At 35.4% G+C, this 19,670-nt stretch overlaps 1 protein-coding gene across 1 annotated transcript in view; it reads right to left on the bottom strand.

Moving 5' to 3' along the window:
- The window catches only part of LOC117322277 (uridine phosphorylase 2-like), a 46,848-nt gene that overhangs the window by 2,033 nt on the left and 25,145 nt on the right, over positions 1-19,670 (bottom strand). The window contains exons 4-7 of the mRNA XM_033877087.1: positions 12,719-12,839; positions 7,614-7,684; positions 6,279-6,414; positions 2,793-2,939 (exon numbers count right to left, since the gene is read on the bottom strand). Coding sequence (XP_033732978.1) covers positions 2,793-2,939; positions 6,279-6,414; positions 7,614-7,684; positions 12,719-12,839 — 475 coding nt within the window. The remainder of the gene's footprint in view (positions 1-2,792; positions 2,940-6,278; positions 6,415-7,613; positions 7,685-12,718; positions 12,840-19,670) is intronic.

The following is a 19,670-nucleotide window of genomic DNA, read 5'->3' as shown; positions in this document are numbered from 1 at the left end:
TTATGTTTGTCTGTTCCTTGAAATGAATTGATTTAATATCGTGCATATTTCTATGAAGAGTATACAGTTTAATCATAGGTAAAAATGGAAAGATAGCAAAGAAAAACACACAAAAACAAAACTGAAAAATGTGATAACAGTTCAGAAAGGGGAATAACTCTGGAAGTGATAAGTGGATCTTTATGTTGGACACAAAACTAAACAGTATGATTGTTAGGGGCAATCCATAGTTAAAGTGCTTTACCTTTGAAAATCTACAAGATATATTTCAAGACAACAAATGGGCCAGGTGTCTTCATATAATCCTAAAATCACTGTAGATTAACAAAATTACATTACCATGGAAACAAGAGGGCCTGTATAGCTCCCCTGGATATTTCAGTGATTATTGCAAAACACTCTGCATTTCAACAGAAGAAGCATTTCAAAGAAATTGCTCTATTTCCTCTTTTGGATGTCATCTTTTTGCTCCCAAGGGGCCAGACCAAACTTTTATACATATGTTAATCCCTTTCTCAAAGGACGCTGTACACCACATTAAATTCTGACAAAATCCTGTTATTCCTACAAAAGAAGGACTTGGTAGAATTTCCTATATTCCCCTACTGGACCCTGCCTATTGGGCCCCTAGAGGGCCTGACCCACTATTTACCAGTATACAACATCAGTTTCCTTTTACTCAGGGATGCTTCAGATCAAATATGGACCAAATCCTTTCACTCCTTCAGAAGAAAATGTGATTTTAAAGAATTTTCCATGTATTTACTTCATTAGACCCCTCATCAGCCCCCTGAGGGTCAGCCCCATCATTTGTACAATTAGGAATCCCCATCATCTAGGGATGCTACCATTCAAATATGAGCGATATTCATTACTTAGTTCCAGAGAAGAAGTCATTTATAGCAATATAGCCAAACTGCCCACTTTCTGATAGCCCCCTGGGGGTCAGCCCAAGCATTAGTTAAATTTTGAGTCCCAACCACCTTGGGATGATTTCAATAAAAGATGAGAGATAATCATTGCATAGTTCCAGAAAAGAAATCGTTTATATCAAATCCAGGGCTCAAAGTGGATATTTTTACCAGGTGGCCTATTTGGCTACCAAGTCATTAAATCTAGGCGCAAATTGGAAAAGTTAGTCGCCTGGACTAGTTGTCTTTGATTTAAAAAAAAAATATATTCTTAGATCAGTATGATATCTCTGTAACTCTTTCAATTGTGAGTGCCATTTAGCATGGACTGCAACCTTTGAAAAAATTAACCAAATCGCAAATTTACACATTTTTTTTAATGGCCAAAGCCTATGTAGGTGCCTTATAGGTCAATAACTGGTCGCCAATGGTTAATTTAAGGCGCCATGGCGACTAAAATAGTCACCACTTTGAGCCCTGAATCAATGAAGTCAAATTGTCCCCTTTTAAATGGCACCATCCCTCAGTCCCCTCCTGGGCACCACTATATGTACAATTTTGAATCCCCACCAGCCAGGGATGTTACCAGTCACATACAAGTGCTATCCATTGTTGAGTTTCAGAGAAGAACTTGTTTATAGCAATAAAGCCAAATTGCCACATCTTGGCCACGCCCCTTATCCCTGAGTGGCCAACTCTTCCATTTGAACTATTTTGAATTCCCATCACCTAGGGATTCCACTCGAGTTAAATTCTGATCAAAGATTAAAAAAAAGTTATTTGAAGAAACTGTTCACATACAGAATTTGGCCCCGCCCATCAGCCCCTGGCTACAATAAATTAGTCGGGTTCAATATGTGCATACCAGATTCTAATCAAATTTGAATTAATTCCAATGCAAATTAAATAAATAATTTTAAAAAAATGTGATTTCCCTATCTTAAGGTAATCTGACCTATAGCCATTGTGCCCCGTCCATTGTCATGTGCAGTTAAACTTTTACTTTCAAAAGGCTACTCCTCCTTAACGCCAAAGTGGCTTCCTATCAAAAATCATTGGGGGAGGGCAATCATATTCTATATAAATGAGGCTTGTCTGATCCCTGGGGACAGAGAGGCAGGGCCCAAAAAGGGGAACTTTGCTGAAATTTTGCTTTAAAACTTAACTCTTTCTTATGTAACCCTTGAGTGGTTTACAACCAAAAATGTGAATCATCCTTGATCATATTTCATATAAATTAGGCTGGTGTGGCCCCTAGGGTTGGAGGGGCATGGTCACAAAATGGGAATTTCGGTGAAATTTTGCTTGAAAACTCTACTCCTCCTTTACCCTTGGGTGGATTACAACCAATTTAATGTAGAGCATCATTGGGGGAGGGTGGTCATATTTCATAAATGAAGCTCACTGGCCCTTCAGGTCAGTTGAGCTAAACATGTTGCAGACTTCTTTGTTGAATGACCTATCTTTAATGCCAGCTCTATCTGTATTGACCTACTTTTGATGCCGGCTCTATGTGTAGTGACCTACTTTTGATGCCAGCTCTATGTGTAGTGACCTACTTTTGATGCCAGCTCTATGTGTAGTGACCTACTTTTGATGCCAGCTCTATGTGTAGTGACCTACTTTTGATGCCAGCTCTATGTGTAGTGACCTACTTTTGATGCCAGCTCTATGTGTAGTGACCTACTTTTGATGCCAGCTCTATGTGTAGTGACCTATTTTTTGATGCCAGCTCTATGTGTAGTGACCTATTTTTTGATGCCAGCTCTATGTGTAGTGACCTACTTTTGATGCCAGTTCTATGTGAAGTGACCTACTTTTGATGCCAGCTTTATGTGTAGTGACCTACTTTTGATGCCAGTTCTATCTGTAGTGACCTACTTTTGATTCCAGCTCTGTGTGTCATGGAAGCAAAGCACAGTGACTCCATTTCTATATTGGCTACCCTGCGGGAATGTGCCCTCTTCAGAAAAGCCATTTTGTCCTCTGGGGTATAGTCACAGAACGCTCCATCCAGTCTGGCTTGGCCTGAAATTACAAGCATATATATCTGTGTCAACGGCTACATATACCCAAATATTGTTAAGTTAATGTTAATGCAAGAAAACTAGAATATGCCTAAAGGCCATGAATATGCCTGGCAAATTAGTATGTACCATTGCTGGACAAATTTCTATAAACAGTAACAGTGACCTTGACCTTTGAACCACGAAACGCCCAATACAGTGTTGTCTTCAAACACGACCTTTGGCTAGTTGATCATAATGAATCACTATAGATCAATTACACTGAATGGTAGATGATTTTCTATAAATAGTGACAATGACCTTGACCTTATAACCCTGAATCACAAAATCATATTGTTGTAGTCAGTCTTTGTAGTCAGTCTTTTTATGAAGTACATTATTGTGTATTATCAAAATCCTTAAACAAATGAAGTTGTTAGAGTGATGACATGGATTCCGGACAGATATCAGACAAGTGCTATAGACTTATTGTTTGATTATTGTTCTCCAGTCAAACAACTTGGTGTTTAGTATTATGGGATATATTTCACCAGCAGATCACAGTATTGATTCCTGTAAATACATATGCACTTGTGGTTACAGAGTAGACATCCATTTATAATGAAAAAGTTAAAGGAAGTCGAGCTGAGTATTGACCCACTTTTATAACAATGTTCCTACGGATGCCAAGCTAAACAAATACAAGTTTGTATATATTAAAATTGGAGAATAACAATTGAAAACTGTGACATACTGATATAGGCAGATAAATGTAAGATACTTATAACTGTGATCAAAAGATCCAGGCCGTTGTGTTAGACTACTCAAATTTCAACAGAGCTGCACAGAGATTGAATTTTTAATAAGTTGCTTTCAAAACAATAAGAATAGAATACAAGGGGTGGGTTGGGGCAGAACAATAACCACCATCCCATGCTAAAGACAAAGGCACTATTGTATCAGGTGAATAAAAATACTGAAATGCAAGATTAAATGTCTTACCTAAATGCCACAGAGAAGCTATGATTTCATGACATAACTGCCACAAAAACCATTCACTTGTTCATGAAAAGAAGCGATTTAAAGGAAGAGTTGACAGACAGCGTAGGCTGTGCCATGGCAAAAGCTAACAAGTTCTTCACATCAGGTGAGCTAAAAATGTAGGATATCTTCGGAAAAAATCAAATACACAACTGAAATAAACAAAAGGAAATCACTTTTGCAAAAATAGTCAAATTGTCTTTCAGGGAACCACAACTTCATATCACGATTATAAATCCTACCAAGTTTAAAATTTTATATATTCAGTAAGAGGAGACAAGGAGATCAAGTGGTGGAACGCAGGGCTACATGACCAAAGGGTCACTAGTTCGAGTCATGAAAAGGGCGCTGTGTAGTATCCTTATACATGATACTTTACTCTGTAATGTTCTGATCGACTGTAAATGAGTACGTGGTAGGGCACCGCAAGAAATGTCATGTGTAAGCTGTCATTGTGGGAATGGCAGCTCCGGCTGCATGCTCCCCCTGGTAGTTAAGAAAGATATTGGCTGGTTGCTAAAGGCCAAATAACCATGGATAACTAGAACTGTCGTCCAGAGGGCCAACTCATACCCCCCGCTCCTGCAACCCCCATCATTACTATGTGTTCATTTATACAATAAACGAGATATACAGTTAAATCTCACTTAGTCGTATTCAGTTTTCTTGGTTACCCTAATTCTTTTTTTATCTATATTATGAATAAATTGTTGTACATGACATTATGAAATGATTTCACATGAGAAAATCTTTTCAATTGATCAATTTATAACAAAGAAAAAATTAAAAAGGTTATGAGAAAGGTAAAGTGTGAATGGGATTTATTCAAAAAATTACGACGTGATATAGATTACGCACATCTACAATGTATAAGGATTATTGTCATGAAGTTTCGTTGAAATCAGATAAGTAGTTTAGGAGAAGTAGCCAGTACATCGTTGCGTCAAACTCGCCCAAAAAACTAAGTTTTGTGCCCTGGTTACCATGGTAACCAAAAAATTACGACGTGATATAGATTACGCACACCTACAATGTATAAGGATTATTGTCATGAAAAAACTAAGTTTTGTGCCCTGGTTACCATGGTAACCAAAAAATTACGATGTTATATAGATTACGCACATCTACAATGTATAAGGGTTATTGTCATGAAGTTTTGTTGAAATCGGATAAGTAGTTTAGGAGGAGTAGCTGGTACATCGTTGCATCGTCAAAATCTGAAATCGGATAAGTAGTTTAGGAGGAGTAGCTGGTACATCGTTGCATCGTCAAAATCGCCCAAAAAACTAAGTTTTGTGCCCTGGTTACCATGGTAACCAAAAAATTACGACGTGATATAGATTACGCACATCTACGATGTATAAGGATTATTGTCATGAGTTTCGTTGAAATCGGATCAGTAGTTTAGGAGGAGTAGCCGGTACATCGTTGTGTCTACAGACGGACGGACGGACGGACGGACAACCTGATTCCAGTATACCCCCCCTAACTTCGTTGCGGGGGGTATAATAATTTGTGAACCACTTTGAGATGGATTTGTTGCTATGATATAGCAATAAATAAAACTCCAAATTATTATTATTATCCTCCACCAAAAGAGCCCATTCACAGGATCTAGCCGAGATTAATATGATGTGAGGGATGGAACAGAATAGGTCATCAATATCTAAGCAACACATTGTACCCAAAGTGCACAGTCCACCCAACTGGTGTATAAAGTTTGATACCTATCTGTTTCCATGACAACCACGAGAATATCAAAACTGGAAACTCCTCTACAGTAGAAGACACTATTAGACCACTCGACTGATGTGTCTAGAAAGTTTTGTAGAAAGGGTCTTGGAGATATGCTAGTAGTTTTAACCGTACAAAAGTAATGCCACACACCCAAAGAACCTCTATACAAAGAATCAGCATCCTAATACCATTATTAAGTAAATGGTGTGCCATTATAAAACTTTAACCAAAACTTTAACTGGACGAACGGACGGACGCACGGACGGACGCAGGCAAAACCTATAGTTTTCACCGGTAGGGGACTAATAATCAAATGCTGAAATAAACAAAGGGGAACAACTTTTGTAAAAATAGTCAATTGAAAATGTAAGGGAAACATATGATGAAAAAGGATGCTTGATTTCAAAGACATTGGTTGAAAAATATGGCAGATCTCGAGAAAAACATAAGTTTACACCTGGACAGACGGAAAATGTTGTACCATAAAATACTCCCGTCAAAGCAAAAATGGTTTATATTCTGAACTTTTGAATAAAAGTGAGTCAATACCTGTACCATTATCTGTGTTCACACAAGTATTTACCTTCATAAAAATCATAGGTACACATGGTCTTCCCCAGGACAGCTTTGATGTCTGTCTCCTTGGCAACATCTATCAGTTTACTGTTAAGCTCCTGGTCCAGCAGAGCCGGATGCTGAATTATCATCCCTAGCGTGGCCTACAGGAAACCGAACAGTTCTCAATTATAAAAGTTTACAATGATGATCCTTCACTCCAAATATGTAATAGTACATCAAAATCTATATACCAATATTTGAGCAGTTTATTCTTTTAAAAATTTATTCCAATTCCATGTGTTGGGGCGCTTCTAGCTGGTGTATGGGAACAGGATGGGGTTGAGGGTAGGGGAACAGGGTGGGGTTGAGGGTAGGGGAACAGGGTGGGTTGAGAGTAGGGGAATAGGGTGGGGTTGAGAGTAGGGGAACAGGGTGGGGTTGAGAGTAGGGGAATAGGGTGGGGTTGAGAGTAGGGAAACAGGGTGGGGTTGAGGGTAGGGGAATAGGGTCGGGTCGAGAGTAGGGGAACAGGGTGGGGTTGAGAGTAGGGGAATAGGGTGGGGTTGAGAGTAGGGGAACAGGGTGGGGTTGAGAGTAGGGGAACAGGGTGGGGTTGAGAGTAGGGAAATAGGGTGGGGTTGAGGGTAGGGGAATAGGGTGGGGTTGAGGGTAGGAGAATAGGGTGGGGTTGAGAGTAGGGGAACAGGGTGGGGTTGAGAGTAGGGAAATAGGGTGGGGTTGAGGGTAGGGGAATAGGGTGGGGTTGAGGGTAGGAGAATAGGGTGGGGTTGAGAGTAGGGGAACAGGGTGGGGTCGAGAGCAGGGGAACAGGGTGGGGTCGAGAGCAGGGGAACAGGGTGGGGTTGAGAGTAGGGGAATAGGGTGGGGTTGAGGGTAGGAGAATAGGGTGGGGTTGAGAGTAGGGGAACAGGGTGGGGTTGAGAGTAGGGGAATAGGGTGGAGTTGAGAGTAGGGGAACAGGGTGGGGTTGAGAGTAGGGGAATAGGGTGGAGTTGAGAGTAGGGGAACAGGGTGGGGTTGAGAGTAGGGGAATAGGGTGGGGTTGAGGGTAGGGAAACAGGGTGGGGTTGAGAGTAGGGGAAAAGGGTGGGGTTGAGGGTAGGGAAACAGGTTGGGGTTGAGAGTAGGGGAATAGGGTGGTGTTGAGTGTAGGGGAATAGGGTGGGGTTGAGAGTAGGGGAACAGGGTGGGGTTGAGAGTATGTGAAGGTTTTATTTTGTCATTCATTCTTTTAAATAATCCCGTGATATTTTCTACTTTGTTCATTCTAACTTCTCAGGTCTATCATATACCCTCAAGTATGTCCTACATCCATAAACATTTACAAGAAAGTGCTCACCACTTCCATATATGGACGCAAGATACCATCTACAGCTGCCTCAGATATAACCACTGTTCCTGGCTCCAGGCCTACAAAAACAATTGTCACATCCTTTATTTATGTCAACAAAAAGGTAGAATATCTTCACATTGTCATTTACACAATGTAGAATTCCTTCAGCACAGGAATGCTGTATGTCAGATTAACTAACCCCCCTATTCCCCATACCAACACCTGGGGCCAGATTCTTTGTTTTGTTGTCAGTACAGGGATACCAAAGAGCACCACAGTATCAGCTCCCATTGACCTCAAGTCCAGCTGAGCTAAGATTGACTATCATTCCTAGTATCAGTGTCCTAGAATTCCAGCCGAGGTGCTATATTGTACTGGCAGCCGATAGTCTAATTGAACATTTGTGAGAAAACAAACGTAAATCATCTTCAATATCCAACAGTTCATTTCGTACACCATACATTGAATACTCCATTTTAGTGTAAATAAGATGAATTCTTGGCTAGTGAAGATGATGTAACTATGGCAAACACAGTACACAATGTCTACCTTTGACCTTTGAAAGTGTAGACCCGTACACCAGAATACTCTCATACATTACAATGATGCTCAAACTTTAGATTTCCAAAAAAATTAAAGTGAAGTGAAGATACAAATATCATTATGGCAGATGCCTGTTGAAGTTCATTATTTCGTCTCTCATTTTACATGTACATGTACATTTACAATGACATCACAACCCAAGGGTTAAACAACCAAAAATACCACCCTGAGGGTTGGAGATTTCTCTGTCATATCCTCAAGGTAGGTAAAGATCATATAACCCAAGGCCAGGAGGACCCATTACTAACAAAGGTTAATTACATGTACATAAAGTGTAAGTGAAATTGATTCGTACATGTTCTGGAAGCATTGAGCTAAATTTTGATTGTTCTAATATTGCACACTCATGCTATTTCCAGTGGCATAGCCAGACAAAAAATACATGGATGTTTTAAAGACTTTATCTCTCTCGCTCTCCCCCTTATCTCTATCTCATTCTTTGTTTTTTTTCTTCACTCAATTTTTTTTCGGAAAAATTGTGGATGCTGTGGCATACAAGCATACATGGAAGCTATGCCTCTGATTTCCATACAAAATATTTTGGATGCCTCGATCAATTCATCTTGGGCCCTAAATCTGTTAAAATTGTGCCAAAATGAGTACGGTGACAAAATAGATTTGGTCAGAACAGTGATAAATTACCCAGGCCTCCACTAGTGCCGATTCTGAAGAAGGTGACATCACTCGGGGAACATCCTGCATGATTAAGCAGCTTCAGTATCTCATGGATGAGGATGGACAGTGAGGGAATCCCCATACCATGCTAAAAATAGATATTATACAAAAGAAAATGAGGAAATTCCACGACGATACTATAAATAGCATTGGGGAACTTTAGTAATTAATTTGTGAGAAAACATTTTCAATGTAATATAAATTAAAATAACGCATACAGACCCTTAGGAGAACATGAAAACCAGAGACCAACCTGCAGTAATCTTAAACTGCTTCTCTGTTACAGTAAAGACAGGTATTTTTCTGTTTTCTGATATTTTCAATCACATTCACAAAAGGAACAAACCTGAATAACTCACATTATCTCTAGACAAAGAAAGTTTAACAGTAAACTATGCTAGTTGTGGTTCAGTAGCATGTCACTATGACAGTATCACTATCATATTATATCATAAAATATTTTGGCACATCTTGTATCTATAGAAGGGGCCATGAAAGATCAGTCTGATAGAGAGCTGACCATGTAACCTCAGGTGAAGATCCTAATTGCTCTGGATGGTATGCGATGGGCCTGCCGTATGTTGTTTAGTGAGGTAGTCACCAACTACTACAAGGAGACTCTGCCACAAAATGACCCTTGCTGTTCACTGGGCCATAAACACAGCAAGCAAATAAACAAACAAACAAGCAAACAAACAATGTATTGACTGAAAATATTTTTGTTGTGACCTCTCTGGTCAATTATTTTCAAAATCAGATTCAAATTGTAAAGGTTATTCCATTACTAAAGTATAGTATAAACAATGAAGTTCACAATTGGACAGAAGTTGAGCCTTTTGTTTAAAACTTACACAGAATCCACTTTGTATTGTTATTATAACAACATAGCCTCAATGTGATCAGCCAATCAATATTACCTAGCAATTAATCATGAACCGATGGTATAACACACAGGTAAAATTCCTTAATGTGAAATTCACATGAAAATTTTCAGGTAAATTTCATAAGGGTGATGCCCCAGGGTGATGAAAATGAATTTCACAATTTTGATAAAGCACCGGACATATCTGGAAGAAGATTGTTGAAATATCAGCCAATTTGACTGAACATTAAAAACAAGATTTCACCAAAAATGTCATTTTCCTATGTAAAACATTTTTAAAGCCTTCCTTTATGCCATATTTGTGTAATATTATTCACAGCTGTCATTTGCATTTCAAGGTCAAAATAGAACCAGTGTTCAAAAAAATGCTTCTGTTGTGTGTTATAGACACTTGTGAGCATAATGACATCGTTATTTGTCATTTCGTTATTTAAGTTTGATTATTTGTGTGACTTATAATTTTTTACAACAAAATAACTCTACAGAAGAAACTGCCAGCATCTACAGCAAGTTTTTGATGATTTTGAGAAGCTACATGTCCAGACAAATATTTTGGTATATTACATGACTATTTCTGTTCAAATTTGTAGATATTTGTTTGTTTTTAAAATTCAAAATCTATATATAGATAACCCATAATATTTTCAATCAAAGATTCAAAATAAGCCTTTGAAATAATGTATTTCTATTTTTTAACAGCTTACAAAAAATCAATTTCTTCAAAACCTAACCTTAAAGTTCCAATAATTTCAGCAATAAATGATATGATGACTTTTTATGTGACCTACATTTTATCAAAATTGATTTAGAATCCTAAATGTCAAAATTTTGCTATGGCATGTCTATTAAGTTCCTGTAGTAAGCATCACTCATGCTGGTCTGATATCACATGATACCCCAGTGCCTCATTATCATATAGCTATTTATAGGACATTTAACAATACAAAACATCAGCCAACGAGATAATTTGTCACCTTATGTATTTCCTGAAGGTAACTTAAGGAGGATTCAGTAGAAAAAACAAATCTCACTACACCTCCCAACAATACCGAGATCGAATCATACCGAAAAAGAAACAAGCTGTGAAGAAATAAATTGTAGTGCTTTTTTTCCCAATTACAGCATCACCTGCATTGACGATATCTAATACAGCAGCCATTCAAAAGTGAACAGATGTTTTAAAAGGTCACTAGGGCAGGTAATAAAAAGGCCTTGTAATCAATATTGTTGTTTGTCCTATCTGTATGTATGTAGATGACATTCATTGCTATGTTTAAACATTAAACATTGTTTTCATTATTTCTGCTTCCTGAAATTGATTTCCAATTTTTAATTCTGATCAGAAGGTTGATGAAATAATCTGAGATTAAAGCAAAAATTGAACAGGTCGTGAAATGAAATCAGGGAAATTGGCAACTTAGAACATTTTAACATTTCTCCAAAGAATGCTTATATACTTCTGAAAATTAATGTAATATCTCAAATAGAAATCTGTACATTAAACTTCTAGAGAATATTTTTTAGCAATTCTCCTAAAATGATGACAGAAAATTTTGTCTTTCATCTTTTAAACTTAATTATAACTTCTGAAAATTAATGTAATATCTCAAACAGAAATCTTTACAATAACTTCAAGAGAATATTTTTTGCTATTCTCCTAAATAGCTGACAGGATAATTTGTCTTTCATCTTTTAAACAACAGTTCACGGATATTGAGAATTAGCATCACAATTGAAGTATGTAAAAGAAATTCTACAATGATTTTGAAATGATGCAGTTTTAACAGAATATTTGAGAGAGAGAGAGAGAGAGAGAGAGAGAGAGAGATGGCTCGAGAGAATGGGTGTTGTTTGTGGATCTATACAGGTTGATGTGACTAATGGCTTACAATATATAGATGGGACTCGACCAATGTTTGTTTACACTTAAACTGAAATAGGGAGCGTTCAACTTCCTGGGTCTCTCATACATAGCTCGACCATTATACATTAACACTGGAATGACAAAAACGTCACAATTTCAAACAAAATCTCTTGCGTCAAAATTTGTTTCATCTCTCTGGAACACTATATCAACATTGTGATGTTTGCATTTTATTACTTAGATATTCATATTGGGGAGGAAAATCAATTTGCCCCACTACACATGTCAATCAATAACTTATACTAACAAACAAGCAAAGAGGTCCTTCTGTTTATAATTTATTTATTAAAAACTTAAAAACAAACAATAAATACATTACAAAATGGTCAGAAGAACTGAATTTGGTAGAAGATACAGTATGGTGGAAAAAAATAAACATAATCCCTTTTAAATCCACTATAGACTGTAAATTAAGATGGTTTCAATATAGAATAATACACAGGATTATAAGTACAAACAAATATCTACACATGATAAACCTAAAGGACTCTCCATTATGTACTTTTTGTAACCGTCATACAGAAACTATAGTCCACATTTTTTGGGAATGTAGACTAGTAGCAATCTTCTGGGAAGATTTCAAAGTATGGCTATATGATAATACTTTAACTAATTTACAATTACATGTTACGGATGTAATCTTGGGAAAGTTACATAAAGATCAAGAAGTCAAATATCTCAATACGTTAGTATTAATAGCAAAATTCCATATTTATAAACAAAAAATTAAAAATTGTCTCCCCTGTATTAATGGATTCATAAAAGAACTAGATATGTATCTAAAAACAGAGGAGGTAATTTACAAAAACAACATGGAGTATGATAGTTTTGTGAAAAAATGGTCCATATAAGTGAATAATTTTTCAGATCTTCTTCACACATATCATAACATGTACTTAAAAGTAAGTCAAAAGTTTTTCTTTTTTTGTACCTTTATACACAATATATGGGCCCTAAATCTGTTATAATTGTGCCAAAATAAGTACGGTGACAAAAATAGATTTGGTCAGAACAGTGATAAATTACCCAGGCCTCCACTAGTACCGATCCTGAAGAAGGTGACATCACTCGGGGAACATCCTGCATGATTAAGCAGCTTCAGTATCTCATGGATGAGGATGGACAGTGAGGGAATCCCCATACCATGCTAAAAATAGATATTATACAAAAGAAAATGAGGAAATTCCACAACGATACTATAAATAGCATTGGGGAACTTTAGTAATTAATTTGTGAGGAAACATATTCAATGTAATATAAATTAAAATAACAAATTTAGACCCTAAGAAAGAACATGAAAACCTGAGACCCATATGCTAGTTATCTTAAACTGCTTTTCTGTTACAGTAAAGACAGGTATTTTCTGATATTTTTAATCACGTTCACAAAAGGAACAAACCTGAATAACTCACATTATCTCTAGACAAAGAAAGTTTAACAGTAAACTGTGCTAGGTGTGGTTCGGTAGCATGCCACTCTGACAGTATCACAGTCTTATACATGTATCATAAAATATTTTAGCCCATCTTGTATCCATTGAAGGGGCCATGACAGCTCGATCAGTCTGTTAGAGAGCCGACCATGTAACCTCAGGTGAAGATCTGACGTGCATGGTTTGAATTGCTCCCTACCCGTGGATGTTGGTGTTTCTCAAGAAGCTGAGAAACGGGCCAATCTGTACTATTGTGGTTGTGGCCTTGGGCAAGACTCTTTACCCTAATTGCTCTGGATGGTATGCGACCGGCCTTCCGTATGTTGTTCAGTAAGGTAGTCACCAACTACTACAAGGAGGCCCTGCCTCAAAATGACTCTTGCTGTTCAACGAGCGATAAACCCAGCAAGCAAACAAACAAAAAATGTATTGACTGAAAATATTTTTGTTGTGACCTCTCAGGTCAATTATTTTTAAAATCAGATTCAAATTGTAAAGATTATACCATTTCTAAAGTATAGTATAAACAATGAAGTTCACAATTGGACAGAAGTTAAGCCTTTTGTTTAAAACTTACACTGATCCACTTAGTATTGTTATTATAACAACATGGCTTCAATGTGATCAGCCAATCAATATTAACCATTTATTAGCCTCATCACTAGCAATTAATCATGAATGATGGTGTAATACACAGGCAAAATTCCTTCACGTGAAATTCACATGAAAATTTTCACGTAAATTTCATAAGGAGGGGGGGGGGGGGGGGGGGGGGGGGGTGATGCCCCAGTGTGATGAAAATGAATTACACAATTTTGATAAAGCACCGGACATATCTGGAAGAAGATTGTTGAAATATCAGCCAATTTGACTGAGCATTAAAAACAAGATTTCACCAAAAATGTCATTTTCCTATGTAAAACATTTTTAAAGCCTTCCTTTATGCCATATTTGTGTAATATTATTCACAGCTGTCATTTGCATTTCAAGGTCAAAATAGAACCAGTGTTCAAAAAAATGCTTCTGTTGTGTGTTATAGACACTTGTGAGCATATTAAATGACATTGTTATTTGTCATTTCGTTATTTAAGTTTGATTATTTGTGTGACTTATAATTTTTTACAACAAAATAACTCTACAGAAGAAACTGCCAGCATCTACAGCAAGTGTTTGATGATTTTGAGAAGCTACAAGTCCAGACAAATATTTTGGTATATTACATGACTATTTCTGTTCAAATTTGTAGATATTTGTTTGTTTTTATAAAACTCAAAATCTGTATATAGATAACCCATAATATTTTCAATCAAAGATTCAAGATAAGCATTTGAAATAATGTATTTCTATTTTTTAACAGCTTACAAAAAATCAATTTCTTAAAAACCTAACCTTAAAGTTCCAATAATTTCAGCAATAAATGATATGATGACTTTTTATGTGACCTACATTTTATCAAAATTGATTTAAATCTAAAATGTCAAAATTTTGACATGTCCATTAAGTTCCAGTGACAAACATATCACAGATGCTGGTCTGATATATCACTTGAAACGTCAGTGCCTCATTACCATATAGCTATTTATAGGACATTCAACAATAAAACAGCAGCCAAGGAGGTAGTTTGTCACCTTATGTATTTCCTGAAGGTGACTTAAGGAGGATTCAGTAGAAAAAACAAATCTTTACACCTCCCAACAATACCGAGATCGAATCATACCGAAAAAGGAACAAGCTGTGAAGAAATAAATTGTAGTGCTTTTTTTCCCAATTACAGCATCACCTGCATTGACGATATCTAATACAGCAGCCATTCAAAAGTGAACAGATGTTTTAAAAGGTCACTAGGGCAGGTAATAAAAAGGCCTTGTAATCAATATTGTTGTTTGTCCTATCTGTATGTATGTAGATGACATTCATTGCTATGTTTAAACATTAAACATTGTTTTCATTATTTCTGCTTCCTGAAATTGATTTCCAATTTTTAATTCTGATCAGAAGGTTGATGAAATAATCTGAGATTAAAGCAAAAATTGAACAGGTCGTGAAATGAAATCAGGGAAATTGGCAACTTAGAACATTTTAACATTTCTCCAAAGAATGCTTATATACTTCTGAAAATTAATGTAATATCTCAAATAGAAATCTGTACATTAAACTTCTAGAGAATATTTTTTTAGCAATTCTCCTAAATTGATGACAGAAAATTTTGTCTTTCATCTTTTAAACTTAATTATAACTTCTGAAAATTAATGTAATATCTCAAACAGAAATTTTACAATAACTTCCAAAGAATATTTTTTGATATTCTCCTAAATGGCTGACAGGATATTTAGCCTTTCATCTTTTAACAACAGTTCACGGATATTTAGAATTAGCATCACAATTGAAGTATGTAAAAGAAGGGTCTATGATATGAAATTCTACAATGATTTTGAAATGATACAGTTTTAACAGAATATTTGAGAGAGAGAGAGAGAGAGAGAGAGAGAGAGAGATGGCTCGAGAGAATGGGTATTGTTTGTGGGTCTATACAGGTTGATGTGACTAATGGCTTACAATATAGATAGGACTCTACTAATGTTTGTTTACACTTAAACTGAAATAGGGAGCGTTCAACTTCCTGGGTCTCTCATACATAGCTCGACCATTATACATTAACACTGGAATGACAAAAACGTCACAATTTCAAACAAAATCTCTTGCGTCAAAATTTGTTTCATCTCTCTGGAACACTATATCAACATTGTGATGTTTGCATTTTATTACTTAGATATTCATATTGGGGAGGAAAATCAATGATTTTATCAACCACATTTTACTCAATAAAGTCGTGATACTGTGTAGGCTGAAAACACAGCCTCTACTCAACGGGAATAATTCTCGAGTATTTGTTTTTTATACTTTGTGTTGTAAGTTAGGCTTTAGAGCAAATTTGCATGTGGTATTAATCAGCAAAAATAAATGCAAAAATAAAAATCAATATGGCTTAATAGCAAGAGTCACTGTTCGGTAAAAAATTTAAAATGTGAAAAAAAAAAAAAAAAAAATGAAAAACGAAAAATAGTGCTTTATTAGCGGCCCTTCCTTAACATTCCCACTAATTTCAGGATCATTTTAGGTCAGTTTGAGCTGAATCCCGCCGAACGAACTCGAATAGAGTTTGCAACGGGAAAAGTTTATGGACGGTGCATGACGAACAAAGCACAATGGCTATACTATAGGTCATCTTGACCTATCTGACCGGTCATCTTGACCTATCAGGTCAGATGAAGAAAAAATATATTCAATAACAAGAAAACATCAATGTCCTCTCATAATAAACGTTGCAGTTTTTTGTGTTCTTTTGTGTTTTTTTGTTTTTTTTTGTGTTTTATCTCCGTAACATGAAAATATATCCATGTTGATCCTTCGATATATTTCCTTTGTTAGGCATACACAATTTGGTGTTAGGCATACCTCTAAGTTTTTTTGGGTGTGTGAACTTTAAAATCATTTTTTATTATTTTTTGCTTTCAACTTCTGCATATTCAGTCGTAATTGACGACACTTATCCATTTCCAACTAAAGTACATCATTAATTCTCTTTGAAGTATCTAATTATCGTCACATATGAATTGAAAGACACTTTTTACTTCATGCCTGGATGAAGACAAATTGGCTTCATCCATTTTACATGATGCCCATACTGATATAAATAAATAAGTTTGTATGGCATTTCTTCTCAGCTACAATGTAGGTGGGCTTATCACCAAGCATGTCCTTATTTACTGTTAAATGGTAGTGACGTTAGCACCATTTTTATATATAAAAGTAGATATATAAAGTATAAGTATATATATGTAAGCATTTTGTCAGATGTTACCTCTGTTTGGAACAAAGTTCCACTACAACTTGAAAATAATACCACATTCAACCTGATAGGTGCAACAGCCCCATACCCTATTCCTTCAGGAAAAGAGGATGAGCACACTAATTCAAAGACCTGTCAATATAATCTTCAGTCTTTAAACCAAAGACTCTGGATTGTCTTCGCTATATAAAGGTATGTAAATAAGGGTCAGGATGACCTTTAGTCATTGTGCTTCGTTCGTCGTCGTCTGCTCTGAGCAGTGAACCGTGCGTAAAATTTTCACATTTCAAACTTCTTCTCAAGTTTCGCCAGTAGGATTCAGCTCAAACTTGTCTGAAATTATCCTGAAATGGTTCTGACCAAGTGTTGTTATTTTTTGGGTTGGTCCAAAATCCAAGATGGCCAGCATGACAGCCATTTTGAAAAATACATTTTAAACTTCTTTAAAGTTCCAGAAGTAGAATTCACCTTAAACTTTCTTGAAATGATCCTGACATGGTTCTGACCAAGTATTTTCATTTTTTTTTAGTTGGTCTGAAATCCAAGATGGCAGTCATGATCGCCATCTTGAAAAACACATTTTAAAATTCTTCTCAAGTTCCAACAGTGTGATTCAGCTGAACTTGCCTAAAATGATCAGGATCTTGACCAAATGTTTTTTTTTTTTTTTGGGGGTTGATCATAAATAAAAGATGATCGCCATAGCCAACAGTACCACTTGCAAGCTACAATAAAACTTGGGTCTTTAGAGTCAGGTGATGGTTAAAGCCCAATGGGCCTCTTGTTTTTACTACCCATGGAACTTTTCCTTGTTCATGGCATTATTAAACAATTGTTTTATATTTTTGCATGGTGCATTTATTAGGTCAAATACAGTAAGAACTATAAAACCTAGTCCAGGTTCATATTTTGTGTGATGTGTGAAGTATCGGATGGATTTAAGTTTTTTATTAAAGGAAGATATATAACAGTAATAATCACATAGACAAACTTCATTAACACATTTTAATGATCCCAAACTACCTAACAACAAATTAACACGAACAAATAATAGGTTTCTGTAATATTACTATAGAGAAATTTCTCTCTGAAGCTACTATAATCATAAATATTAAGGTAAAATGAAAATCAATAGTATGTAAGTCATCTAGTAAATAACTTACCTGGAAATAGAGTTATATTTAGTTATAGTTAAATAACTTACCTGGAAATAGAGTTATATTTAGTTATAGTTAAATAACTTACCTGGAAATAGAGTTATATTTAGTTATAGTTAAATAACTTACCTGGAAATAGAGTTATATTTAGTTATAGTTAAATAACTTACCTGGAAATAGAGTTATATTTAGTTGTAGTTAAATAACTTACATTGAAATAGAGTTATATTTAGTTATAGTTAAATAACTTACCTGGAAATAGAGTTATATTTAGTTGTAGTTAAATAACTTACCTGGAAATAGAGTTATATTTAGTTATAGTTAAATAACTTACCTGGAAATAGAGTTATATTTAGTTATAGTTAAATAACTTACCTGGAAATAGAGTTATATTTAGTTGTAGTTAAATAACTTACATTGAAATAGAGTTATATTTAGTTATAGTTAAATAACTTACCTAGAAATAGAGTTATATTTAGTTGTAGTTAAATAACTTACATTGAAATAGAGTTATATTTAGTTATAGTTAAATAACTTACATTGAAATAGAGTTATATTTAGTTATAGTTAAATAACTTACCTGGAAATAGAGTTATATTTAGTTATAGTTAAATAACTTACCTGGAAATAGAGTTATATTTAGTTATAGTTAAATAACTTACCTGGAAATAGAGTTATATTTAGTTGTAGTTAAATAACTTACATTGAAATAGAGTTATATTTAGTTATAGTTAAATAACTTACATTGAAATAGAGTTATATTTAGTTATAGTTAAATAACTTACATTGAAATAGAGTTATATTTAGTTATAGTTAAATAACTTACCTGGAAATAGAGTTATATTTAGTTATAGTTAAATAACTTACCTGGAAATAGAGTTATATTTAGTTATAGTTAAATAACTTACCTGGAAATAGAGTTATATTTAGTTGTAGTTAAATAACTTACCTGGAAATAGAGTTATATTTAGTTGTAGTTAAATAACTTACCTGGAAATAGAGTTATATTTAGTTTTAGTTAAATAACTTACCTGGAAATAGAGTTATATTTAGTTATAGTTAAATAACTTACCTGGAAATAGAGTTATATTTAGTTTTAGTTAGATATAGTTGTAGTTAAATTATTGACAAGTTGAGATGCCCAGGATTTAAAGTGAAATGTTGTGTTCTCCCAAACCAATTATTTACCAGCACTCATAAGTTATATTTCAAATGCTATTCCCATCTTGAGATGTGCTTCTCAGTATCATGTATTTTTGTCAACTTTTTCCTACGAGCATTCTTGTTCCAAAGAAAATAATTCAAAGCACACTAAAGTACATTGTACTGACAAGTCAGCCAGTCCCCCCCCCCCCCCCCCCCCCCCCCCCCCCCATACTGGCTTTATACCCCACACAATAATCAAGAAGCCATCTGCCCATATTGCTGAAGTTCAGCGTGACTTTTGACATTTCGACTTCAAAAGCAATTATAAGTAAGGAGTAAAATATACGATATACATATATAGTGATGTGACTCTTGTTTCCTTCCAATTCCATG

This window comes from Pecten maximus, chromosome 2 (genome assembly GCF_902652985.1).
Source record: "Pecten maximus chromosome 2, xPecMax1.1, whole genome shotgun sequence".
Classification (NCBI taxonomy): domain Eukaryota; kingdom Metazoa; phylum Mollusca; class Bivalvia; order Pectinida; family Pectinidae; genus Pecten; species Pecten maximus.
This window is presented reverse-complemented; position numbering and strand designations above follow the sequence as displayed.